This window comes from Pseudopodoces humilis, chromosome 5, assembly GCF_049639895.1.
Source record: "Pseudopodoces humilis isolate 2021_Gansu_Grassland_sample_001 chromosome 5, ASM4963989v1, whole genome shotgun sequence".
Taxonomy (NCBI): Eukaryota; Metazoa; Chordata; class Aves; order Passeriformes; family Paridae; genus Pseudopodoces; species Pseudopodoces humilis.
The window spans coordinates 14,361,255-14,388,053 of record NC_142204.1 but is presented as its reverse complement, the minus strand read 5'-3'; the positions used below and the strand labels follow the sequence as shown (position 1 = coordinate 14,388,053).

At 39.8% G+C, this 26,799-nt stretch overlaps 1 protein-coding gene across 3 annotated transcripts; it reads right to left on the bottom strand.

The window, feature by feature from the left end:
• Positions 1-270: 270 nt before the first annotated feature.
• KRAS (KRas proto-oncogene, GTPase) lies at positions 271-24,865 on the bottom strand. Of its 3 annotated transcripts, XM_014260474.2 has the most exons (6): positions 24,681-24,865; positions 23,804-23,821; positions 23,583-23,705; positions 17,948-18,126; positions 16,083-16,242; positions 271-3,820 (listed from the first exon to the last, which is right to left on the bottom strand). In XM_014260474.2, the coding sequence occupies exons 3-6, from the start codon at positions 23,691-23,693 to the stop codon at positions 3,704-3,706; spliced, it is 567 nt and encodes a 188-aa protein (XP_014115949.1). In that variant the 5' UTR covers positions 23,694-23,705; positions 23,804-23,821; positions 24,681-24,865; the 3' UTR covers positions 271-3,703. The 3 variants fall into 3 exon arrangements, with proteins under 3 accessions (XP_014115949.1, XP_005531917.1, XP_014115948.1); XM_005531860.3 differs by having other exon boundaries at positions 23,583-23,821; XM_014260473.2 differs by lacking the exon at positions 23,804-23,821.
• Between the last annotated feature and the right edge of the window lie 1,934 nt (positions 24,866-26,799).

Genomic DNA, 26,799 nt, shown 5'->3' with positions numbered 1-26,799 from the left:
TGATGAAACGCACATGCTCCAGTTTCTGCCACCACACTGATGTGAAAAACTCCTTCAACATCAACTGAGCTTCTCTGCACTTCTACCTGCTCTGAGCAGCCACCCCTCTCAGAGACAGGGACACCAAGGGGGGCAAGGACAGCAGCTCTGGGACAGGCAGCACCAGCAGAAGTACAAGACAGAATGGAGAACAACTGCCAAGCACATGGAATTTGTGGGATGCCCTGTTACCTGAAATTCTTGCACAAGAAAAGGAAGCTGGGACAGACATTCACAATAACTATTTTTTATTACATTACAATAAATAGGAGCAGTACAGTTTGACAAAAAAATGACAAATTCCAGATCACCTCACAGCACATACTCCTAAAAACATTAAAAATTTTAAAACAAACAGTGGTCTTTTTTTTTTTCCTTTTTTAACTTAATGTCTGGCATGACCAACATTCCTAGGTCACACAACCAAATTATGGAAAAACTGGATCACACTGCATATGTTCCACATCAAATAAAGCACAATGTACAAAATGTGCATGTTTCAGTTTACACTATACAAAAATAGTTAAAATACATTCCAGGTAAACATATTACATTAAGAAGTCATTCTAGTAAGAAGTTGGCACTCAAGAGGAAAAAGCAGAAGTATTTTCAACATGAAAACACAAGACAGTGGAATAAAGAAATGTTAGGAAAGATTTACCGTCTATGTAGCTTTATGTAAACTTGAGACACAATGATTTGTTTTACAGTTTGATGGTCTTTGAAGGTAATAATTGTATTGCTTCATAGTCTAGACAAGAGCAGAAGATTGTGTGTGTCAGTATTTACCCATTATCCTGTTACTGTAACAAGGCCCACACAGCAAAAAAGTAGCAGAAACTTTCAGGGCACAGAAACTGGTCAGAGTAATTCCTTTTGGAGCAAACCAAGAATCCAGGTATTTAGCAGAGTTACATAAAGCTACTGTAAGAAGGTGTTACTCCCTGACACATGGCAGTTTGACATGGTGACGTGGGCAGTGACTCCCAGGCTCAGGAGCTGCTCTCAGGACACACAGCACCCAAGGATGTTCTGTGGAAGCATCTCAAACAGGGCAGTGATGATGGAGCAACTTGTGCAAGCTACAATCCAACCTGCTTCACCAAATCTTAACAGGAAGACAAAACTGCATGACAGTGGCAAGGATGGGGTTGGGTTGGGTTTTTTTTTCAAGTAAATAAGGGCTAATCTAAATGGATTTTGTACTAGTTTAATTAGACTGGCAGCCACAGCTCACTTTTGCTGAAAAACTCCAACACTGGTTCATATATAGCTTTATAGTAGAGCTACCGAAATCCACTTTTGATGAAGACATTTCAGCTACAAATTCTCCTAACAGCTCTTTGTTAAATTAATATCAGAATTTTAGACCAGCCCTAATTTCACATGCAGTGTGACTCAGTTACCAAAATTAAAGTAACCTTAAGATTACTTTCATTTGCTCAAGACTTACAACCCACTTTTGCTATGTTCTTCATGTATTATCAAGAGTATATAAAATGTGCAAATAACTGTCTCTGACACATTTTAACCTTGGAAGCTCTGAAATATTTTGTGACGTTAAGAATCTGTTCTTACTCCTTACTGGTCCTTACAGTATAAAGTTAGGTTCTCCTGCTAATGTTTTTCAGAATATTTCTTAACCTACATTTCACACTGAAGCTGAGAGGAGTGGAGGGGTCTGGATTTTGGTGAAGGGTGGGAATGGTGGGCACAGGCAGGAAAAGGCCTGATTTCTCCCAGACACAATGGAATTAAAGAATATGGAGCAATCCAGATACTCTGTTCCCTGACAGCTTTGCAGGTCCCCACCTACAACAGTCACTCTGGGATTTTTTTTTTATAGAAGCAAAATAATACTTCTCACAGAAATGGTCCGAGTTACACAGTGCAATTTTTACATACCTGTGTAAAATTTCCATGGAATACCTTAGGTTAGGGCAATGCTACTATACCCTGTTCCAAGTTTTCCAGTGTCCTGAACTGTCCTACTTCAATGTCTTGTGATCTATTTTTTGGGTACACCAGTCACACCTTCCAGTGTCACTCTGCAGCTGAGTTAGCTCCTGTGAAGAAGTGCACCTTCAGGAACCAAAGCTCTCCTGAAACAAACAACTCCACATTTACAGGGAGACACTAGGAACTGGAAACACTGGAACTACTGGCTCATACTTCAGTGAATAACTAGGTCTACTGCAGTACCAAAAAGTGAAAGCTCCTGCAAAAATCCTGCATTAATTCCAATCAGAAGAATAAAAAAAATTAAAAATAATAATAATAAAAAAAAAGTGGTGGGAGAAAAGAACAAAAATCACAAGACAATCACAGAGAAAGACAACATTAAACTCTTGGTGCAGCTTCATGACAGCCTAGACACTGGAATGCCACTCACCAACCACTGAATCTATACTTCACAGACATCACACAAACAACACTGACTCTGGAAATCATGTTCTATGCTGACAGATTGTGCAAATTCCACACCATTTCCATGGCATAGTGGATTTCAAAATTATTTGCATGAAGCAGCTAAATTCAACTCTTTCATTCACTCATTTGATGTTACTAGAATTTAGAATTTCTCCCCTATTTTTCACAAAATGGGCATCTGGAAGTATTTAATGCCACTCTTGGGGGGGAAAAAAAAGAATGGTTTTACTCCACTGTGTAATTTAGGATTGATTCTGATTTAATTCTTATGGTAAATTCTGGGTCCATGTATGAATTAACCTAAGAATTTGAATCAATTTCTCTGTTAAGGCATTCTAGTATTTCCTAGGGACACTCAGGGTGAAATCTTGACTCTACCGAACAAAGCTATTCAAAGCTCTGACACAGGGGGATTTCACCTTGCTCTTCAGACACAAAAACTCAGTGAAGCTCTTAAAGCAATGCATTAACAATAGCAAATCAACCTAATTAGAACTTTTACTTTTTCCATTGCCAGGTGTGCATTGTTGTCTTTCTAAAAATTTTTTTTATTTTTAATTTTTTATAGAAAAAATAGAGTATTTAAGGAGTGACCGTGACAAATTGCAGTGAAATTTTTTTTTGAAAGTTTTCTTTTTACATTCATTAAAGTTGATCTGAAATGCTACAAGACTAGATGCCTAGAAGCAAAATCTACAGGAAGACTATAAAGGCTTCTGGTCTCTCTCTATTGCAATCAGTCTAAAATAAAGGAAAGGCTGAAATGAAAGCTTCTTTTGCTAACTAGTCCTTTTTCCCAACCAAATTTATAAACCCAAAAATTTTGAGGGGATGTTAAAATGTGTAGAGCATCATTTGTTTGCTTTGCACACAGAACAGAAGTTCACAATCAGTAAGAAAAATAGGAAGTTAGCAACTGTGCATGCACCAAAGAGTCCTAAGACAGTTCTCAGGCTTTCTGTGGGTATTTTTTTGTTTGTTTTGGGTTTTTGTTGTTTTTTTTTTGTTGGTTTTTTTTTTATTTTCACAGGCATTGCTAGTTCAAGAACCAACAGTCAAAGAATACTGGCACTTTAAGAGGAATGAAGTTTCCACTGTCATTTAAAACAAGCATTCAGGTAAAGCTAACAGGATCATGAAGCAGAAAGTAAAGTAATGCTAAAACAAATGCTAATAATTTAGTGTAATGTACAAAATTACTTCAGTACTTCTTAAGAATAAGGATAAATTGTATTTACATAATTATACACTTTGTCTTTGTCTTCTTTTTCTTCTTTTTACCATCTTTGCTCATCTTCTCTTTGTGTTTTCTGATTTCTCGAACTAATGTGTAGAAGGCATCATCAACACCCTGAAAAGATACAGAAAGACACAAATTAAGATCAGGTTCAGACGGGGATTCCATCCACACATTTTCCTGCCTGGCATCCTTTGAACAATGAATCCTGGCTGCAGGACTAATCCTGTTCCTCTCTGGAATTCTGAGCAGCACTGACACAATCACCTGAGGGAGCTGCTTCGGTACCAGCAGGAGCTGACACCTGCTGCCCTGTCCCTCAGCTGCTCCTAAACCAGGCTTAGGGCAGCCTGCAGGTTACTCACAGGTGCTCCACAGGTGAAATTCCATTGTTGATGTGGGAGGGAAGGTAATGAAGTGTATCCTGCCCTCACTTCCGTCTCCAAGAGCACACCTTGCTCCACCTCAAGCTAGAAAAGTATCATACAGAGTGTGTATTTATATAATAGCACCTCACAATTGGGTTATAAGTATATGTTATCACAGAATCATAGAATGGCCTGGATTGGAAGGTACCTTAAAGATCTTCCATTCCAACCCAAACACCTTTCACTACCCCAGCTTGCTCCAAGCCCCATATAGCCTAGGACATTTCCAGGGATATGCACCAGCCACAGCTTCTCTGGGCAATGTGTACTATGGCCTCAGCACCCTCACAGGGAAGTTGTGAGGCATTAACTATCTTTATTTATGCTTTAATAATCTATATACAATTTTGGAATATGAATTCTAATATTTGTACCAATAATTCAATACCAAAGACACAGATATGCTTTATCCACATATTCTGATGATTTATCAGAGGCACATTGGTACAATAATCACACCAGTTTTATAAATCTTTACACATGCAAATCAATCAAATCAATCCCACGTCCCAGTGACAAGTTATTTGATACGTCATTCTATTCAACTTCAAAAGTTAAGGACACTTGAAACACATTGATTGACAATCACATAAAATCTCCATGGCTCCAAGACTTAAGCTACAGTCACAAAAGCTGATGTTTGTTCACACTGAGTAGTTTCTCATTATTTTCAGAGGTAATTACAGCTGACCAAAATTAACTCTGATCTAAAGAGACCAGCATATCCAAAAGCCCGATATGAACCACTATCAAGTACAACTTTGTACAATGTACTTTGTTACAACTTACTTATGGGAAACAATTTATGGCCTTGCTATCATGTTGCTTCAAATCCCACTAAAATACTCATGTTGTCAGTCTGCCTTTACATCTAATAATTTGAGTACATACAGTTATAAAAGCTTTAAAATAAAAATTTTCTTGATTCTTTCCTGCCTTACTCTTTATATCTTTTAGATAGATGAGAAATATTCCTGTTTTACAGCAGCCAAATGCATCACTATAGAACTAGATCTAGAAATTCAGCCATGAGTTTGCCTTCAAGCTGCCAAAAACAAAATTACATTGCATTTCCTCCTCTATTCCTATTTCAGTAAAGAACTGAAAATGAACTCTGAAAAAACAAAAAGCCAAAAATCACCTAATTTGTTACTGGTTCAGCCAAACTCCAAGTGGTGATGAAACTTAATATGACAAGTCCAAACAACAGGGAAGTGTGAAATAGCTTCACTTAAAAAGCAGCACTCAGTATAAGCTAAATTTATTTAAAACCTTCAAGTTCATAAAAGATTTACACACAACTGATGTTCAAAGTCCTTGGCAGTGTATCTCTCAATATTAATAGCACACTTTTGCATATTACAAGACCATGCAAACAACTTGTTCTACATTTTGAGGCATTACTGGCCAATGTAAAATGGATGCCTAGTGGGAAAATAGCCTTACTGCTGCAAAAGGTCAGGTCACTCATTAGTTTTTGGAAAATTAAAAATACCTCGTATTACTTTGGAGAGAACTAGTGTATTTTGTTTACAGCTTCAGCATTAATGCACACAGACAATATGTAGCAATGTTCAAATAGGAAAATGGTATAGAACAACAGTTCATGATTCCACTGCAGGTCTCAGTATTAAGAAGGGGGAGGACAGCACTAAGAATCAATCACAACAGACAAAACAACAGTTTCATACTTCAAACACAAGAACCATGTAAGAACAACCTCTGCCCAAGACTGTTCACACTGCCTTATAGAACCACCTTTCAGAACTGGCTTTCAGTTGGTGCCTTCAAATCAGACACACCTAAAACCTTCAATTTAAGTCTTCAAACAAGAAATCCTCCCTCATTAAACTTGTTTTAAAATATATGCAGAGAAAATAACTTGTACAAAGTAATACCTAGATACAATCATGATCCTTTAAACACACAACTTCCCAATCAAGGCTGAAATTTTTTTTCTACCTAGTAAGATGAGTATCTTTTAAATACAGCACATGCTGCAACACAGAATCATAGAATGGTTTGGGTTGGAAGGGATCTTAAAGATCATCTTATTCCAAGCCCTTGCTGTGGGCAGGGACACCTCTCACCAGATCAGGTTACAGAACTGACCTGGCTTTCATCCTTTCATTTACACCTTTGTAGACTAAGCCTCACTAATTATTGATTATGTTTGGTCCTGCCACAATTCATCTTCAATTCAGGTCATTAACAGAACATGACATACAAAACTGTGCTTAGACCAATTGTGAGTCGGAAGTGGAGAACACAAGGTAAAGGGAGGTCTTTCACTTTTCAGCCTGCCCATTAAATTTTAAATGTAAGTAGTGGATACTCTGTCTCCAGAAGGTCCCTAAAGGCATCAATGCTGTGAGATCAAAGACTGCCAACCTTTCCAGTCAGCTCTTTCAGTAGGAAGGGACTGCAGGCAGCTGACCTTCCTCCCTCTGACAATGCACTTATTGTGTGCAAGCCTTCGGGGAAGTTAAGAGGTACTGAATGAGAGTTTTAAATTCAGGCTTAGATTAGAAACTCACAATTCCCTGTGCAGACTCAGAACTAAACCCCAGAGCCTCACTAAAAGTGCACTGACAGGCCTTGCTCCTGGCCCTTGTTCTTCCAAAGGGCAGAGGGAACAGAAACAACAGAACTGATCGCACAGGAACAGCCTGCTCGTGGCTACAAGTTTGCTTTTGGAGCCCCACATGGTCCCATGGCTGCAGAAAAGTCTGGAGATGTGGCTGCACCACCACAAGCATACATGAGACTGAGCAATGAACCTGGCTGGCAATAACAAACACCAAATTCATAAGGAATTTGGAATTCCTTAAAATCCCAGTCCCAAAAATAAGCCTTACACAATTTCTAATTTGTAGTTCTTTCTTGTATTTTTTTAATATATAATGCATATATACATACACATGCGTCAGCTGCGAGGAATAGAAGTTATTTGTACACCTCTGCAGTACTATGGAAGGAAGCCATTAAATTGCAGTTTAATCAAGAACTTAGGCATTTTTAAATTCAAATCTAGAACTTTTCTAACTCAAACTTTTCCCTATTAACCCAGCTCAACCCAGATTATATAATCTAGACGTCTGCATGTAGCATGCTTTTTATTTTAAAGATCTGATGCTTTCAAAAAAAAAGAGTTATTTTGAGGATTTCACATGGAGTTTCAGAGATTTCTCCCTGCTAGCTGAGCAAAAGATGTTCTGTCCTTTCTGCTTTACTGAATAACAGCCAAAGGAATGAAACTCTTGGAAAGCATCAGCAGTTCATGGCAGTCTGGGTAGTCAAAGTTTTCAGTTTCCTTGTGGAAGATTAATATAACTTAAGAAGGCATCCCACAGGCAGGAAGAAGATAAACACTATTCCAAAAGGGAGAAAAACACTCTGAACAGTCCAACTTGATTATTCATGGAATACTATCATTGCAGTCTGTGTTACAATGAATATTTCTGAAGTCTAAAATCCCAGCTGTAAGGTTCACACCATGAGGTGCTGCTCTCCTTAATCACCTACTACACATCACACTGAAACAATACATTCTTTTACTGACTGGAAAGTAAAACAAACCAGGCTGGGTTAAACATCAGACTTCTCATTTCACTCAAATCACTACTGAACTACAGCTGTGCCATAGTAATTTCGGAGTGTGCTTCCTCCAGCTTAACTCTCTAAATACAAAATTGCTGAAAAAGCATATCAATACCATGTAGAATTCACTTCGGAATAAAGGCAAATCATTCCTTTTCTAAGCAGACTCCTGAAGTTCAAGAGCCTTAAATCCAATACTATTTTCTAAACAGGGTGCAGGGAAAAAAAGAAAACACAACAAACATCCAAAAGTCAACAATGTCCACTGCTGACAAAAGATTTCCCTCACTGGAAAAAAAGATGCAAAATCCCCCAAAAATACTTCTCTTGGACATCATCATCAGAAAGTAGGAAGCTGGTAGAAAGAAAACATGTGTTCACTGAGACATAAACAAGAACTCTGCAATCTGCAAAAATCCTTCCACTGAAAACCACAATTCCTCCCATCCTATTCTCATTCTCCCAACAGGAAGGGAAAGCAGACAGATCTCAGGATCTTTAAAGTCCCAGTATAAAAAAAAATAATTCTACTCTGTGGTATGGTTATAACAGTAACACATCAAGTATCTAAAAAGTTGGTTTCCAGAAGGCTACAGGTCTTAAGCAATTTAATTTCTAATGCTCTCATCAAAAGTCATCTTGCCCAGCTTCTGTTGTTTTTGATAGGCGGGGAAGGATAACACAAGGTGTTTTGATGGCATCAATTTTAGTAATATTTGGATGCAAGACTAGGGAGCTTCATGACTGAAGCTTCCAGTTGCTTGCAAAGGAAACCTGTGATGCAAAGAGTACCACAAAGTGATTGAATAATATAATTAAGGTCAGAAAAGACCTCCTAGAGCACCAAGTCCAATGTCTAACTGATCAGCAACTTGTCAACTACGTCACGATGTTAAGTGACATACAATCATTTCCTGTACATCTCCAGGAAAGTGGACTCCATCATTTTCTTTAGGAAAAAAAAACCAACTAAATAATTACCTCTGAACAGTTATTCATCATTTAAAAGCTGAGACTAACAAGCCTGAGCAGATCTAGTAAAAACTGATATGAATCAAAATTTCTTCCCCACAAAGAGAACAAAACTCCCTCACTGAGAAGAATATTCCCACAGTGCGACAGTCTCTGGAGGACACAAGCCAAATTCTACTACTTCTCTGCCACATATTCTGAAGTACAAACACATACCTTGAAAAATGAACAGTTTTTCTTTTACAAAATGGGAAATTTCAGGTCATCCTCCAGTTGGACAAGCATATAAGGAGTAACAACTTACTCTCTGGAATGGTGCAATAGAAGGTAGAAAATTAATGGGATAGGAATATCTGCAAGGAGCTGCTCCAATAGTTTGTTCAAAAAACCCTGGAAGTGATTTAGACATGTACTTCCTCCATACCAGTTTCTTCTGTCCTCACCTCCTCCCCTTTTTCTAACAGTGCAATATATAGATTAAAAAAAAGATTTTGTGAGAATTTGGGTACTGGGTTTTTTTCTTGCATTCTTGTTGGTTTTGGCTTAGCCCCCTCTCTCCTCCAGTGTTCCTTCACTGTTGCTCAACCCCCACCTCTTGTAAAGGCTCTCAAAAAAAGGTAAAACCCTACTTTGTCCAAATCTGGATCACTCACGGCATTGTAATTGCACAAAAAATCCTGGAAATTGTAAGGTTACATTTTTTAAGCTGGGGAAGAACAAGGAAAAAAAAGCATGGCATAAAAAAGGGCCTGAGAATTAAGAAATCCTGTACACCAGTCAAATACTGTTTTGCTGGATTAGGAACCTCCTATTTCTGAATCTGAGGAGGACTTCTAAGTGCTATAATCATTTCCTCCCAGTTCATCAGCCTGAAGCTTCAGCCAATATTCACTTCAACAGCATCTGCAATATATTCCTAATAAAACTTCCTCCTAACTTCTTCCCACTCAGAATGGTCCCTCCATTTCCCAGCTGGAGAATTCAACATGCGGCAAAGACTTTTTGTTATTCCATTTATCAAAACCCCACAAAACAAAGCAAATCCATATTCAGGACACTGAAATGTGATTGGTTTTATATCTGAAATTGTCATTGATTAGCCACAAAACATCTGATTGGCAAGATACCCTCAATCAGTTTTATTTTGGCAAGTGATTTGCAACCCTTACCCTGGTACATTACAAACTTACCCTGTTACATTACAAGGCATTTTTTAATTTTCACGCACCCTGGAGTCTTTTCTTCTTTGCTGATTTTTTTCACTCTATACTGTCGGATCTCTCGCACCAATGTATAAAAAGCATCCTCCACTCTCTGCATTGTAAAACACAACTCCTTAAAAATCGCTTTGTTAATGACTGAGACAAGATGGGACACCCATGGAAGGGCAATAAATCACAACAAAATCACTGAAATTATGAGCTTTACTTGAGAAAAGTAAATGGGTTTATGTATTTAAAATGCTGGGATTGCTCATCTGCTGCTTGATAAATACTTAATTCAAGCTTAATTCAACATTTATTGATTACCAATTATTGTTAATATCTACATTTCAAGCACTGCTTTTCTTTTGTGCATAGTAACGCTGGGCCAAAAAAAGAGTAAGACTTATTTTCTTCCATTGCTGAAAATGATACTGCTTTTGTTACTGAACTATTCCCACATTTCTGTGGGCATGGATGTATGCAGGAGGCACAAAACCTTAACAGATTGTGAACTAGGGGCTACTTATGAACACACATAGTTAAAGCACCCACTTGCAGTTTTGAGGAAAACTGAGAACACATTACTGTTTGGGCGAAGAAAAGCAAGCCTCTTCTTTAGGCAAGAAGGGGAACTTTGCAAAAATGCATGGATCAAGCTAACAAAGTATTAAAGAAGTCCATCCAGGTGATTTCTTAAGTGGTTATAAGGAAATAGAATTTTCTAAGAATCCTAAGTTTGGGGTAGTGTTGTTTTTAAAGCTACTAACTTTGTGAAACAAGCACTGTGTCATTTAATTTAAGAAAAGTGGTATCTGAGCCATGGCAGCAAATGTTCAGTATTGTAATCTTTAAGATCTTTGTTACATCAACGAGACACACCTGATCTGTTCCTCTGGGCCAGACTCAGCAACCACGAGGGTCCCATAACAATAACTAAATGCAAACAATCTGTGAAGTTCTGCTGCTCAGATTTTAATTTGCTGCAGAAATGTTCCTCATGGGTTCTAGGGATGACACAGAGCTACATGTTTTACTTCTCCAGTCCCACACCTTACTTTTCTGCAGCTCTGCATTTCGGCCACTTGGATATGACACCACAAGCATTAAAAAAAACAACAACAAAAAAACGTATGGAGACTGAAGACATCTTTAACCAAATACAATATAAAGAGAAACAGCACCAGCTCTAAGTTATAATAGTTCAAAATTAGCATACCTGTGAATAAATTTCATGATTTATATCAATCTCTGAGGATGTTCTTATTAGAACAAGATGAAAAATGTTCCACTGCAGCTTTTGAAGGGGAGAGCAAATCTCTCCTGTGCCTTACTATCAATCTCAGTACTTGTCTCCTCGATCAGATCAACAGGGCTGTTAATTTAATAACAAACTCATCATTTGGAAATAAAGCCAGGACACACTGATGATTGTGGTAAGCAGTACAACTGCTTAAGCCCCAAAACTTTATTACTACCAATGGGCAGTCTGGGCTTTTATTTGGCAGATTTTCCATAAATTCTCTCTCCATTTTCGTATTATGCACTGAATAACTGAAAAGCCAGCCAGCATTTACTGCCACAATTACTGGGTCATTTTGCATGACCTGTGCCACAGGTTATCATATGGAACATTTACTTTTAACATATTGTTGCTTATCTGAGGGTTCTTCTAAACTACAGCCTCTTCAATTCGAAGATTAAATGAATTAGATTTATTTTTTGGATTGTACTTCCCTGTATAGACATAATGTGCCCTCTTAGGATGCAGTCAAGTATGGCCAAGTCTTACATTCCAGGTCTGACAGGTTGCAAAATGTAAGGAAAGCCACTAAAACAGGCAAAATCCAAGTAAAGCTCATACTTCCATGTTTTTCTGGAAGGAATGGAAGTCTCTTTCTGAAGTGGGAACAGCAAACATTCATCAGCTGCTATGTGCCAAAGCACAGGCTGTACAAGGATCAACATTTTTGCAAATCTACTGTTTTGCAGTAGAAAAATGTAATTTGATTATGGAGCTTTCACATGAAAAATTAGGTAACAATTGTTGAGTCAACATTTATTGCCAACTTTCCCATCACCAGTAGGAGCTGTAATTTGCTTTAGCAATGCAGAGAGATGGAGAGATACAGAGTGAGAAAAGAAATTGCTATTACTGCCACCACCAAGAATAGACTTATGAACCCTGCTGAAAGAGATTATTCTGAAAGAAAATCTGTACAGACACATATTTGCTTATATCATTAGCACAAGGTAACATTTTAAAGAGACAGATACCAATCCTACAAACTTAAGTCATTTTAATACCAATTCAAGACTCTCTAGTATTTTTTCCTTCAATAAGCAATGACCATATATATAAAGGGGGACTAACCAGTTATTCTAGCTGTCAGAGCTGGAAGCAAAAATAGCCTTTGGCAGTTATTAAAAACTTCAAAACTTCTAAACAGCCTGAGGAACCCAGGACCTTGAGGCAATGTTTTCGAGGTGCTTTTGCCTCCTGAATGACAGCCAAACACTCAATTTAAAATATGACCATGTGCAAAGGAAGGCTGTTTCAAACACGGACCCAAACAGGAATTTTCACAAGTTCCACTTCTGTAGTGCCTAAAGGAACCCAATGAAAATTATCCCTGACAACCCAAAACTGTTTTGTTCCCATCCTTAAACACTTGATCACAGCTGATCTCCTAAAAGCAACCAAAACTTTCTTCCCTTGGAGTTTTGTCCCTGGGGGAGGACTAAGCTTTTCCAGAAATGTTCTACCTTACAACAGACAAGGTACATGAAAAAACTGTGTAAAAAGTCTGACCAAGTTAAAACTCATTGAAAACAATGCTTTAAGATAAAACCTGTACAGAAGAACTGGATTAAAAATGGCTTGGAGTAATACAGTGTCATGAAACAGATATGACAAACCCCTAAAAATGGTTCAAGCAAACAGTTAGCCATGAATTTTAAGTGATGTAGAGATGTAGAAATTAATTTCTGTAAATATTGCCACAGTTACTTCACCAGATCAGGCACAGGTTCTCAACTTAGTTTGAGCACAAGGCTGGACCTAACCTACTGTATATCAGACAGCTGAAATAACCAAAAGGTTTTTTTTAACAGTGTTCTGGTGATTTAGGTCAACTTCTTCATTACACACTTCAAAAGTGTGTTTAAGCATATTCTAAATAATGAGACCTCAAGCTCTGGGAAACACTTTACTATGCTTGCAATAATTCTCATTCATCTGCTTTTCCTGTGAATCCAATACCAGCAAGAAAGCTGAAATGTTCCAAGGGAAACAAAGCCCAACAGTCAAACCACATTGGGGTGGTTTGGCCCTACAGCATTTCCCTGCGTAACTCCCAGGCAAGGGGAAGCCCAATAAAGAATGGCAGGTGCAGCTTTGGTGGGGATAAATCAAGTTTGTCGCTCATCTCTCATTGAGATTATCAATAATAGATAATACTGGGAACTACATGCTCACGTAGACGGGGAAGAACTTGAATATAAAGCTTATGCCAAACAGAGAAAAGCAAAATCAGCAATCAAAATAAACCTAAGCCATTCATCCACTTCTCCATAAGGACTGTGAAAGGATGAGTAAATGCTCATGGCCTTACAAAACCACCAGTACTGCCACTTGCATACATTCAGAAACAGGAGTATCACAATTTTTCATAAATTACATTGTACTGATTTCAGTCAGTGGTCTTACTGAAAATATTAATAATCTGTAGATTTCTATTCAAGTTGTAGGGCCCTCTGAAGTGAGGTTTCACTGATGAATTCAGTATTTTGTTTGAAAATTCACAGAGGGATCTGGCTTAAAACACACTCTTCTTGCTGTGACTTGAAGTTTGCATTTTTATTCCCAGTCAGAACCCAAACACCCTAACCTCTGGAACAACTTATTTCTGTACTTCATTTCAATATTCTTCTATTTTCTGTCCTTGCCTGAAAAGTTTTGAAAATCTTAAAGACTTAGTTGAGCTGAGATATCACCCTGCACGAGCATGCAGTGCCATCCTTTTAGAAAAGTGTCTTGGCAATCAAAAAAGTCTATTCCGTCAACTCCCTCCCATTTCCACCTTCATAGTTTTCTCCTGCAGAAACATTTCTGATTCCCTCTGAGCTCCGGCAGAACTGTGCACAGGAAAGGGCAGAGGCAGGAAAATGGTGCCTTTCAGCAGGGCAATAGTGATGGTATTTCCATGTGATGGAAGATGAGGACAGGAATGGAAAAGAAGGTTCCTACTTCAAAAGATTCATAGAAGACTTCCCACGGGCTCTAGAAGACCACCAGCTGCACCTGTTCACATCTGGAAGTTCTCCATGAGGACAGAGAGGACCCGAGTTTTATTTATATATTGACTTTTAAACAAAGAGAGAATAAAACTATAGCCCATGGGCCATATGCAGGTCACAAAACAGTCCGAATCCCCTAATTTAAAATTAATTTTGAAGAAGGTGTGTGTATATATATATATACATATTTATAAATATGCAAGAGTGACTGAAAAATCATTCCATGCACATACACACACATGTATATACAACCACATACACTAAAATTTAGATCCTCCTGCTATAATTAAATTGCAGTTCTTTCTCCAACGCCCTTTTATCTTCCCAAAAATATTTTATTTACACGGCATCCTATGAAGGAATTTCATAGCACAACATGCTCTACATTGGGAAAGAATCAGCAGCTACCACTAGTGGTGCCAACTTTTCAAATCCAACAGGCTCTAAACAGCCTATTGGGCATCTTTATTTTAAAATACCCCTTTTAACAGAAGTGGCTATGCAAAAGAGTATTTCCCCAGCAAAACCTGTTGCTGTATAAGACAGACAGAACAAAGTAAAACCTAGATGTTGGTGCAGCACTTCTTTTGTTTCAAACTTTAAATATAATTTCAGAGTTATTTTTTCACCCTCCTATCTCCATGACAGCCACTAATACAGCACCTTCCAAACAAAGCCACTGTCATTATTCAGTCCATTTGTATGCCCCCTTCTTAAGCACAGTCGTGTGGCCTAATTTATTGTCAGTCATTCAAATTTGGCAATTCTGCTTTGGTTTTTTAAATCCTACCTAATAGAGACTTTCTTTGTTACCAGAAGTTAGCGCTGCTTTGTGAAGTTTTACTAATTAGCCCATGTTTCAACTTGTCAAAACCTTGGGTGGGTGGGTGGAGCAAATTTGCACTAATAAAATATTCTCTTCTCAGATCCAAAAACACCTTACAAACTATGAGGAAATTCTGCCAAGTGATGTAGCTGAATCTCTACAGAAACTCTTAGCAGTTACTCAAACTGCAGCATTCTGCCCTTATTTACCTTCTGAACTCCTGCACATAACACTTCCGATTATGCAGAGTAGGAGCCACTCAGGCCTGATCTAATTTGTACTGACAGTACAATCTCAGCTCTTAGAAGACAAACCACCAACCACTATTTTTCAAGATTGCTTTCTTCCAGAAGTACTGAACCAGTTCCACCTCTATCCAGAGTTTCTCTTCTCCTGAAAACTCAGATGTGCCACTCTGGCACCTACGTCCTCTCTCAGCCCAAGAGAGGCACTGAAAGGACCAGTGAGCTACAACAAACCAACAGTTAGCTGAGAAGTCTTAGGAAAAGTATCATTTTACACAAATAACTAATTCAGGAATTTCAGACATAGCCTGAAGGTCAATTGCTTAGGTGTATCAAGTATGTCCCCCTAATTAGAGAATCAATGCCTCAAGGAAGTTTATTTCCTTGTTATTCCTTTGTTATTAATGAAAACACTTAAAGCAGAATAAACTAATTAACTGTTTGTCTGTTTAATCCTCTTGCTGAGGGAAAAAAAAAGCATTTCACCTCTAAGCAGAAGTGCTTTTATTCTACTAAAACCTCTCATATGGTTAAGAATGCTTCAACAACCTGACAGAGGAGAGCAACAGCAGGCCAGGTCTCACTTCGAGTCTGCCCACTTGAAGCCAATCAATCACTCACTCATCAATAGACAATTACCAATTAGAAGCAAGTTGACAGAAAAAAGCAACACCCCAAGAATTTCAAATCTGCAGAAATGCATCCATTGATATGACCAAACAAATGTCAATGCTTAGAATAATTAACATTATGGTAATTCAGGTGAGAGCTCTGCCTTTGCATCTGGGAAGTTTTGAGCTTTACCTGTCTTGTCTTTGCTGATGTTTCAATGAAAGGAATTCCATAACTTCTTGCTAAATCCTGAGCTTGTTTTGTGTCTACTGTTCTGGAAGGCAAATCACATTTGTTTCCTACTAGCACCATTGGGACATCTTCTGAGTCTTTAACTCTCTTTATTTGTTCCCTAAAAACAAAGAAAAAGAGAAGATTGTGTTTAATAAGTATTAATAGTTTATATGGTAGATTTAAAAACAGTTATAACATTAAATTAACAGAATCAAACATCAGTCCTTATGTTAATCTAGTGTACATGCACTATTGGAAGACACTGAAAAATAAACTGATCAATCCTGTCACCATCAAGTTTATCATCTTTCTAAACAAAAACAAACCAACCAACCAAAAGCCTGACATTTTACAAACTACTATAGATATTAATGTCATTTCACTGGGGTTTTTAAATTTTTAATTTTTTTTTTTAACTTTTTAACAGCTAATACCAGAATAAGCTTAAGAAGCTCTGCTATTAATCCTGCTACTTACCTCTTATATTCAACACTCATAATAATCAATCCATTTGCCAAAACACTGCCAAAAGCTCTATGCCTGCTGTCTTGATTTTGTTTTGGTTTTGGGGGAGGTAGTAATTTTATTTTGTTCTTTAATAAAAGACAGCATTAAAAATTCTGCACTTAGGAGGTTTAAAATAGACCACTAGTCTGGCTCTCTACAGTAAGAAATTTGGTAGGAGTCCTTTCAAGCACTAGTTAGAAAGCATCTTGAAAGATGCTAGATGCACTTGTGAAGAATGTTGAATAAAAATCATTGATTTCATTACTTCTGCCTTCCCAAATATGCTCCTTAATTAATATAGACACTGTTTCCAGCTCTTTATGATCGTTCAGCCTCAAGCCAGTTGAGGCTTGAGACCCCAAGGAAGGTCACCCACAGGTCTGTCAATGCACAGAAGAGATTCCAGCACTCAACACCCAACACTCTCTGAAAGAAACTGTGAAGGTCTTATGCAAATCTACAACTCTCCTTGAAAACAAAAATTCCTCATGAAAACTTCTATGCTCCTTCTTCCCCTTACACCAACATCTTTCTTTCCTTTTTCCCTTCCTCCTCTAAACCCACAGGAAACCCATCTGTGATATTATACTATTATTATTAATAATATTATTATTACCTAACTGTGGGTAGATTAACACATGTTTGGGACTAACCTTAGGCTGATGCTGGTGCACTTAGTGATCTTTGGTGGGAATTTCATTGGCTTCTAATAGAATACCCAGGGAGAATACAGGGTAACAGTAAGGAACTAAGTTATAAATAATCTGCTATGGTAATCACCAAAGCTATTTCTAAATTAGTGTAGCTGAGAAAGAAAGTGTGTGCGGAGTTCTTAACTAATTATTTAAAAGAAGATAATATGAAAAAAATAGTAACAGGTTGGTATTTCCTGTCATATTGGAGCTTTGTTTTTTTTGTGTCCGTCCTTCTCAGGCATCAGGGCTCACACAGGTTATTCTTCTCCAGGTATTTTCCCTTCCAGCCCCAAACAAAACTAGCAATTGACATTATTCTCTGTACAATTACAACAGCTACTGTTTTTCCATCTTAGCAAACAATTTTATCAATGGAATGGACAGAATTTATCTTTGTCTTGACTCAGAATACTAAGTCACAATAATTTACACCTTATTTATGAGCAAAGCAGATTTTCAGATTACCCAAAATTCTAGATAGCAGATGCACAAATAAATTGCAATATTGTTAATTTTCAGACTTTTCCTATTTCATGAGAGACCACTGTATTATTCAGAGGAAGAGCAATCCCCCTGCCCACCTAATACAAAAACTGGTGGATTATCTCTTCACATACACACCTATAATGGTGAATATCTTCAAAAGACTTTGTATTGTTTATGGCAAACACACACAGGAAGCCTTCCCCTGTTCTCATATATTGGTCCCTCATTGCACTGTACTCTTCTTGACCTGCTGTATCAAGAATATCCAAGAGACAAGTTTCTCCATCAATTACTACTTGCTTCCTGTAGGAATCCTAGGAAAATAAAAAATAAACCTTGGTTAACCACAAGCAGGTAAGGTTTTGAACATCAGTAAATCCAGAGAGAATCATATTATTTACTAGCAAGAAGAAGGACTGAAAAAGTTTGACTGTGCTTAAATTCACTCAGTCTACTAATTTCTTTTTTAAACTACAATTTGCCCCTCATTCTATGCTACAAGAATGCACAAAATAATAATCCAGAAAGAATGCACAAGTAAGACAACTCCAAAAAAACCTTTGCCACTGAAAAGGAAGCGAAGAATACAAAGCCTTCAGTTGGGGCAGGAAATCTGTTTTGCATGCCTTAGCAGGTGTGTATAATGGTATCTGTTATTAAGTTATCAAAGCTGAGCTGATATATTTGAAATTCAAGCTTTTCAGCCAGGACAGACCAACAAAGCCATATTAAAACCCTGATGGGCTGGTTCACAGAGATGTCAGAACAAATTATTTCAATGCTACCAAATCAAAGCTTTCAGGTCACTGACTCAAGTAGCTAAAATCTGTACAAAGTCCCACCAGCTAGATTTTATTACATCCCTGTTTTGGTGCCAGGCCTCTGAGTACACAGCTTTAGCAGTGAGAAGGTGAGCATTACATGGCCAATAACTTCTATAACTCTGTGTTTGAAATAAAGCCATGGCAGTGAGTTTAGAAAAGGTGTCATCAACCAGCACCATGAATTATTCCCAGTAAGCAGCTCTTGTAACAAATAACAGGTACGAACACAAGCTCCTGGTATCACCTTTCAGCTTCCTTAGCCAGAGATTAACACAATATTGCTGCTGTTCTGACACTTTACAGGAGTGAAACTAAGCTACTGGGAAGGGAATTAAAGAATTAAAACTGCAATTCTAGCCAGCTGCAAAGGTGAATTCAGAACAACCTTTCTACTCATTTTTGGGCACAGTACACCTACTCTTAGGATACTCTATCCATCTGTAATTTTATAAAAGACTCTATTCTTTCCTGTTGCTCATGCTAAGAAAAAATCAGGAGAGAATTGTAAAAAGACAGTATTTTAAACTAAACCAACTCTGTAATCTCACATTTACTGTTAAATGTCATTAAGGCTCACAATATCAGGTAAAACAATACTTACTGTCTACCTTAAAGATAAAAGTTTGCCTCCAACATGATTTTGGGACTATTTATTTCACAGAAGGGCAAATTCAGTGTTCAGGTAAGAAGCAGGTAAGTTACTTCAGAAACGTATAAACCATATTCAAATATTGATACAGCTGAGAAACACACAAGCTCCGACGTGTTTTAAAATAAAGTTAACATTCTATCTTGCTGCTTAAAGGAAAAAAAACAAGGCCAAAAAATTCTCAAACCTAAGGATTCACCTTCATTCCAATACTGCTATTCAAGAGCAGATCCCCCATGTCCCAGGATACCTTTATCACTGTACTAGCAGAACTTTTATCATACCAGACATATTTACAAAGCTTGCATTTTCTCTTCTTGCAATTTGACTGCTAGTTCAAAAATATGAAAAGCAGTTCTTGAAAAGCCTGCATTATTCCTTTCCATCTTAAGGACTTCAAAGGGAAGTCCTTTTAGAGCTCAACTGAGCTCTAAACAAAAGCTTTAAGTAATTTTCATCAAAGAAAATAATTTTTAAGAGAAAAGAATTGATTTTAAGAACTGCCTACCATGTTAGCAGTAGCAGCAAAGACACACCAGCATAAAACACAGCACAGATACAAAAATTACTATTTTGAGGTGGTAAGTTGCCTTGCCACTTCTGGGGAGAAAATCTTTATGACTACCTAGTGAGGGGATTTAAAGCAGAAGAAAAAGAAAGATGTGGGAGAGAAAATTGAAGCTTATGATTTCCAGACAAGTGAAAAAATAAATACTTTGATTTTTGGCCTTTTTTCCGCTCCCCCTTCCAAAACATCAAACCTTAAATCACATTTGATGCTATTAAGTAAAAACAAAATGCAAACTAGAAATAATGCAAACTAGAAAATTAATTCCTGATTCCTACTCAGCTTCATATGTGAAATTCCAGTTTCTCCCCAGTATACAGTACGTAACTACCAACAATTTCATTGATCGCTTAACCTGCTTTTACTGGCCTTTTGTAAATCAAAAAAAACAGTAAGAATTACGTTAAAGTAGTAATAATTCTATCTGCTCACAAGCACTGATAAGAAAATGTGATCTGAAATCTCAGCTTTGCACTATGTACGGAATTTAGCTAAAAAAAACCACAGTGCTTAATAAATCCCATCTAGGCAAGTAATTATTACTCCACAAAACTCCATTATACCAGAGATTTAATGCTAAAATATCGCAGCTCCTGAGACTAAGCTATTACTAAATATTGGTGCTTGTTTCAGGAGGGCACAGGTCATTTAAGAACACGGACTTAAATATCAGTATTCCTACATCAGCCAAGGGATTTGGCTAATCCAATTTCAAAACCTCTGACAAGCAGCTATGAGAGCTGCTCTTTCTCTGGGACATTTAAAAGACGACACATATTTAGAGCTGAAATGTCCTGAAAGTGTAAAAAAAGCTAATAAATGAAAGAAATTCAACAGAGCACAAGTAAGATTTACTCAGCCTCGGCCAGTAGAGGGCACTGCCCCAACTGCTCACGCCAAATTTACAGTGGTTGCTGCCCATTTAATTTAAAATAAAACACTTAAAATTACTTGGCTATAAATCCTTGCTCGGACATCCCCTTCAAATAAAGCACTGGACTGTGAAACACACATAAAGCATGGATATCTGAGCAACTGCAGCCACCCAAACACTCATTTTCAGTCCTCCCCCTGCCCTGCCATCTGCTGTGCTCAGATTTAAGTAATAAAACACTCAAGCAGGCCCTGAAATTTGACATTTTCCAAACAGGTTATCTGTTGAATCATTAGGTTTATTCCACCAAAAAAACAGGAGCAAAATTAACATTGTAAAGGCACCTGTGATTAAGTAATTAGTGTGGTTTTTCCTCTGCTGCACCATATCATGTCTTCACAACATGAGAATTTTAGAAGTGTAGTTTTATTCTGTTAATCACAGGAAATATTTAGAATTATTCAGTAACTGTGTAGTTACGAAATATATCATGGACAACAAACATTAAACTATCTTCTCTATCTTACCCCAAACTATTTAGCTTAACTATCTGCAGGGAAAAGGAGTATTTTGCTGTATGGCAATAAAAGAAACAGTAGTAAGTGGCAAACAACAGTAGTGACACTACTTAACTATCCTAATTATTTAACAGTCAGGGCAATTTTAGCCTTATCTCCTCATACTGCCTAAAACCCACTCCACAGCTATTGTTTTTTGATCAGCATCACAACTGCACCTAACAGAAAGCACCATCACCAACCCTCCTCAACCAAGTGGGATTCTGCCCAAGCATGAACTGGAGCATTTAAACCAAATTTTTATTTTTGTTTGCCACTCCGAATCACAGCCTGCCCTTGTTGGCCCTGAATTATATCTTACCCACATGTGAGCACACACAAGGCCAGTTACCAGGAGGAGGAAGATACAGTTTCCATCCTCGAGGTCTCAGAATTTACAAGATAAGAACAGGATCTAGTAGACAAGAACTTGTTAAGGGAGCAGAAATAAACACTGCTGCATGTGACACGCTGTGAACGCTGGCAAAATCTATTGGGTTGCTTAATAACCAGTTAATTTGGTGTCATTTTTAAAGAAGAACACAGGGATTCTGGACCACAGCACTGCCTTTGTGGCTGCCCCATCCCTGGAAATGGCCGAGGCCAGATGCACCTGGAGCACCCTGGTCTACTGGAAGGTGTCCTTGTTCATGGGAACAAGATGATCTTTAAGGTCCCCTCCAACCCAAACCCTTTTATGATTCCATGAATTAAAGACACAGCTCTGGGATTTTCAGGTTCATTCTATAAGGAACTGTATTTCCAATTTATTATTTTACATTAAAAATGTATTTAATGGCCTTCAGATCACTCAGCTGGTTGAATAGCAAAATCCCTCAAGCGCTCCAGGAATACTGGCATTTAAGTTTCTCTGTTCCTAAACTGTTTACACAATGACAACTTACAAGATGGAACCTGCACAGCACTTTCTGCAGTGCTTAAACACACCTCTAACCTAAGAGAAACTCAGGTAATTATGAACAAGCATCAAAGACCAACAGCCTCCAAAGATCCTTTCACAGCAAAAGGTAAAATCCCATTTGGCTTGCTCCTCTCAGCAAGTTTTGTGTGATTTTATAGAGTGTTTGGGGTTGTCATTGTAAGACTTCATATCTTAGTAATTGAAAGAGCTGCTCTGCTGCTGTAAGTCAGTTTTCTGTACAGGTCTAGTCACAAAATCCACTGCAAGCAAGACGTTATCTAGCCATGCAAGAGACAGACAATAAGACACACAGGCACATGATACAACCTCAAGTCAACACATCTATGTTTGTGCTCAGGCCCTCGCTAAATTTGTGCCACCTCGGGGCACTGGCTCCTCTTGCTTGCGTCTCCCTGAAAATCACTACCTACACACTTCCCAAGTCTCCATTTTAAGCCCAGATTTAAACCCTTGTGATTCCTTCAAGTGAGCCTGGAAGTGCCTTGCTGGATAAACATATAAATGAAGTCATGAGATGCAGAGCTTCAGTGCTGGGAACATAAAAAAACCTGGGGTAAGTTATAGTGTCATTTCTCCTTTATATAGAGTCGGAGGTTGTTAAATGCAATGATCCACAGGAGATTGCAGACAACACTGATATTTTTCTTGTATTTAAAAAGCAGAGCTTGCCTGCTCATTATAAACCTTTAAAACAGCACAACTTTTAAAGCTTAAATACAATTTCAAACTTTGAGGTACTGAGACATGTATTTCAAAGAACCCATTCCAGAAGGTATGCTGTAACATTTTCTCTAGATAGGAAAACACACACTGGTGTGTTTCAACAGAGAAAAAATAAAACAAAACAGGCTCCAATTTTTGCTTCATTCACTGTAACATTCTAAGACACATTTCTCCCTGTGTGAAACAGATCCCAGTGATAGGAGCTGAGAAAGACTGGCACCCGCGTTTCACAACCACTAATTTATCTTCTTAATTCCTTCTTATCAAAGGAAAAATGTCCCATCTAAGAGGTTGCACAAAGCTATGAAGAGTTTCACCAACCGTTTTCAAGGGAGTTTGCAAATACTTTGTCATGGAGATCCTAAACACAAGCATCCAAACTGCCCAAGGATACATGGCAATTAACACCACGCTTTTAACTAATCAAAACTGGTAATTTTTTACTGCAGCTGCTGTTCCACAGCCAGATCAAGAAGTAAGACAGCAGTTGTGTCTCCAATGCAGACCATTATCTATCTCTGAACTCTTTCTACTATAAAGCCCTGTCCTTGTGGTAAGTGTCCAAAAGCAAACAAGAACCATTATTAACTGATAATCTCCCCTCACAAAAAGTATGAGATGAAAGTGTTTACCTCTATTGTGGGGTCATATTCATCCACAAAGTGATTCTGGATTAGCTGTATTGTCAAGGCGCTCTTGCCTACACCACCAGCTCCAACCACCACAAGTTTATACTCTGTCATTTTTTAGCAGACCTGATGACAAAGAAACCAACATTAAGCAGAGCTGGGCTCCCACTAACGAGGATGCTGCCGGTGCCTTCTCATTCAGCGTCAGGATCCTCTACTATTACCGGGAAGCAGCTCCCTCCCTGCAAGACAAGACAAAAAGGGATGAGGGAATGCTGTTCCTCAAATATCACACACACAGGGAATGTGGAGCGGGCACTCGGCCGACAGGCAGCGGTCACACAAAGATTTAAAGAACACGAAATAAGTTTTAAAAAATATTTTTTTTAAAATACACTAAATAAATGTAAAAAGCACTGAATTCCGGGAAAGGCCAAAAGAGTATTTCGTGCAAGGAATTAATCCGTGCAGGGATTTAGTTCCTCGCTGCTTCCTCCCGGTGCCTCGCAGAACCCGTCCGGGTTTCCCGGAGCGTCCCAGCTCCCCTCGGGATGGGGCTCACAGCCGGGAACGCGCCTCCAGTGCCCGGACAGGAGACAGGGCGAGCACAGCTTCCTCTACACAGTTTAGGGTGGGCTTTATTAATTTTTAATTGCAGGGCGAGCCGTGCCTGCGGGACCCCCGCGGCTCCGGGGCATCGCCCGCCCCGCCCCGGCTCTCTCTGCCCCTGCCAGCGCCGCGCCCGCGCCGCCCCAACTTTTCGGGTTTAAGGATCTGGGAGAAAAGGTGGGAGGGGGGGGGGGAAAATAAATCCATGAGGGCTCAGGGAGGGGTGGGGGATGTCTCGGGCGAGCGCCGGGTCCCGCAGGGCGTTGGCCACCTGTCCCCTCCCGCCGGGAAGGACCGGGAATGCGGCTCAGGGGGATGCCGGCGGGAGCAGCGGGGGTGCGGGATAGGAGAGGGAAAGGGGGACGGGAGGGGGAACGGCGATGGGGGAGAAAAGGGGCGCCGGCTGCACTTCCCACCTCGAAGGGAAAACGGGGAAGGAGAGAAGGAAGGAAGAGGGTCGCCCCGACTCGGCGGGGTGGGGATAGGCGGTACCTGGCTGGCCGTGCCACGGGAGCTCCCGGCACCCACCGTGCCCGGGTCGCGTCGCGTCCCTTCCTTTTTTCTCCTTTCCCTTCCCTCTCCGCCTGGCGTCGCGTCCCGTCCCTTCCCTTCCCGTCCCGGTGCGAAATGGCGGGGGACGGGCAGGGCTGGGCGGGCGCTGCCCAGGGAGCCGAGCACCGATGCACGGATGGACGGCGGGGATCGATGCGCTCGGCGCTCCAGCGCCCCTTGCGGCAGCGCCGGCACCTCCCTCCTGCTGCCGAGCGGGGGGCCGCGGGTTCGAGACCGCATCCGGCCACTCCCGTGTCCAGCCCTGGGATACTCACGATGAGGGAGACATGGAGCTCCTGGAGCAGAGGCTGCGGAGTTTATTTAGTGACTGGAAAGGCTGACGGGGTGGGGCTTTTCAGCCTCGAGAGGCACGCTCAGCCCGGTCTGTCGCTGTCTGCAAGGAGGGCTCAGAGCAGGGCCCAGGCTCTGCTCCGGGGGGCCCAGCAATGGCACCAGAGGAACGGGCAGGGACTGATCCCAGGAAGGTCCACCCGGGCAGGAGGAAAAGCGACTCCCACAGATTGCCCTGAGAGACCGGGAATTTCCTTCACTGGGGATATTCCAGGGGCATCTGGACACGATCCTGTGCGCTGTGCTCTGGGATGGCCCCGCTGAAGCAGGGAGGTGGCACCAGGTTCCCCACTGAGGTCCCGTCCAACCTGACCCATTGTGGGATTCCGTGGGGCCAGAGGATGTGAGTTTGGGACCAGGGAGAGACTTGGAGGAGACATTTGGGAAGAGTCCGTGCGGGAAGTGCGCGCTCGAGGGCGGTGAAGGGAAATGTATACAATTCCAGCATTTCCTCATCGTTTCCCCCTTCCCTCACTGCCCGTTGGGGACCCTGGAGGGGAAGAGGCACAAGAGTCACCGTAAGGCTCGGGACAGGCTTGTCCTGAGGGGACACGTGGAGTGTCCGGACAGGCAGTGCCCGGTTACACATACAGAGCGATTTTATCCATCTTGGAAATGACAGCAGAAGCTTTGTGGAACTGCTGCGACACTTATAAACCAAATAAAGTTGGTTAGCTTTCAAAAAAAAAAAAAATGCAAGGTTTGATTATTAGCTGTGAATAACAGTTAATAAACAGTGTTTAGGACTTTTAAACAAGTTAACAGATGCATAGTAAACCATGATTTCTTATAAAAAGGCTAAAACTGTAACTCTGTGTAACTGAAATACGGAATCATAGAATGGCCTGAGTTGGAAGGCTCCTTAAAGATCATCCAGTCCCACCCTCTGCCATGGGCAGGGACACCTTTCACTATCCTAGGGTGCTCCAAGCCCTGTCCAACCTGGCCTTGGACACTTCGAGGGATAGGAAACTGTATGATCCCCATTTCACCTCTCCTGCAAATTTAGGTGTCAGTAACCTAGTAATTTTTGTGTTGAAGGTTATTGGTTTGGTTCCCAACAGCCACAATAAAAAAAAAAACCTCACAAAAATCCATGTGACAGAGTAACATGAGATCATCTTGCAAATCAGGGTTATTAATTAGGCTGCCTCACATGAGCAGATGTAAAACCCAAAAGTCAGACTTGCTTTCAAAGAGCAAGTAGCCTGGTGGTAAAACCACAAGCTTGGGATGTGGGAAACCCTGAACCCACAGCTGGGATCACAAGAGTATCCGGAGAGCAGCTGCTGTTGGCAGAACCTTCTCCATGAAAACTTCAGGTCCTGATGACAGCTTGTGCTGTCCTATCTCCATAGGATCTCAGCAAAATGTGCAAACAATCCTTTTGCATGTCATGTGGAGGGAAAATGATTTGTTAGGATTCTGGAAAAAGCAAAATGCAAAGCTGCTTTTTTTTGTGCACAGGTTTTGTTTATAAACATCTATTATGAAATTGCTTTTTGCTGTATTTGCATTTAATTTAGAAATATCTTCTCGTGCTTATGTGTGGAGTGGTTTGGAAATGAGATCAAATAAATGAGCTGATCAAGAACATTAAGTGCAAGCCCACTCACTGCATTGATATGAAAGCTGGTGATAGTCAGTACAAGTGATGGAAAACAGATTCTGTGGAAGTTTTTCTCTGTAAGTTACCATCTTCATTTTA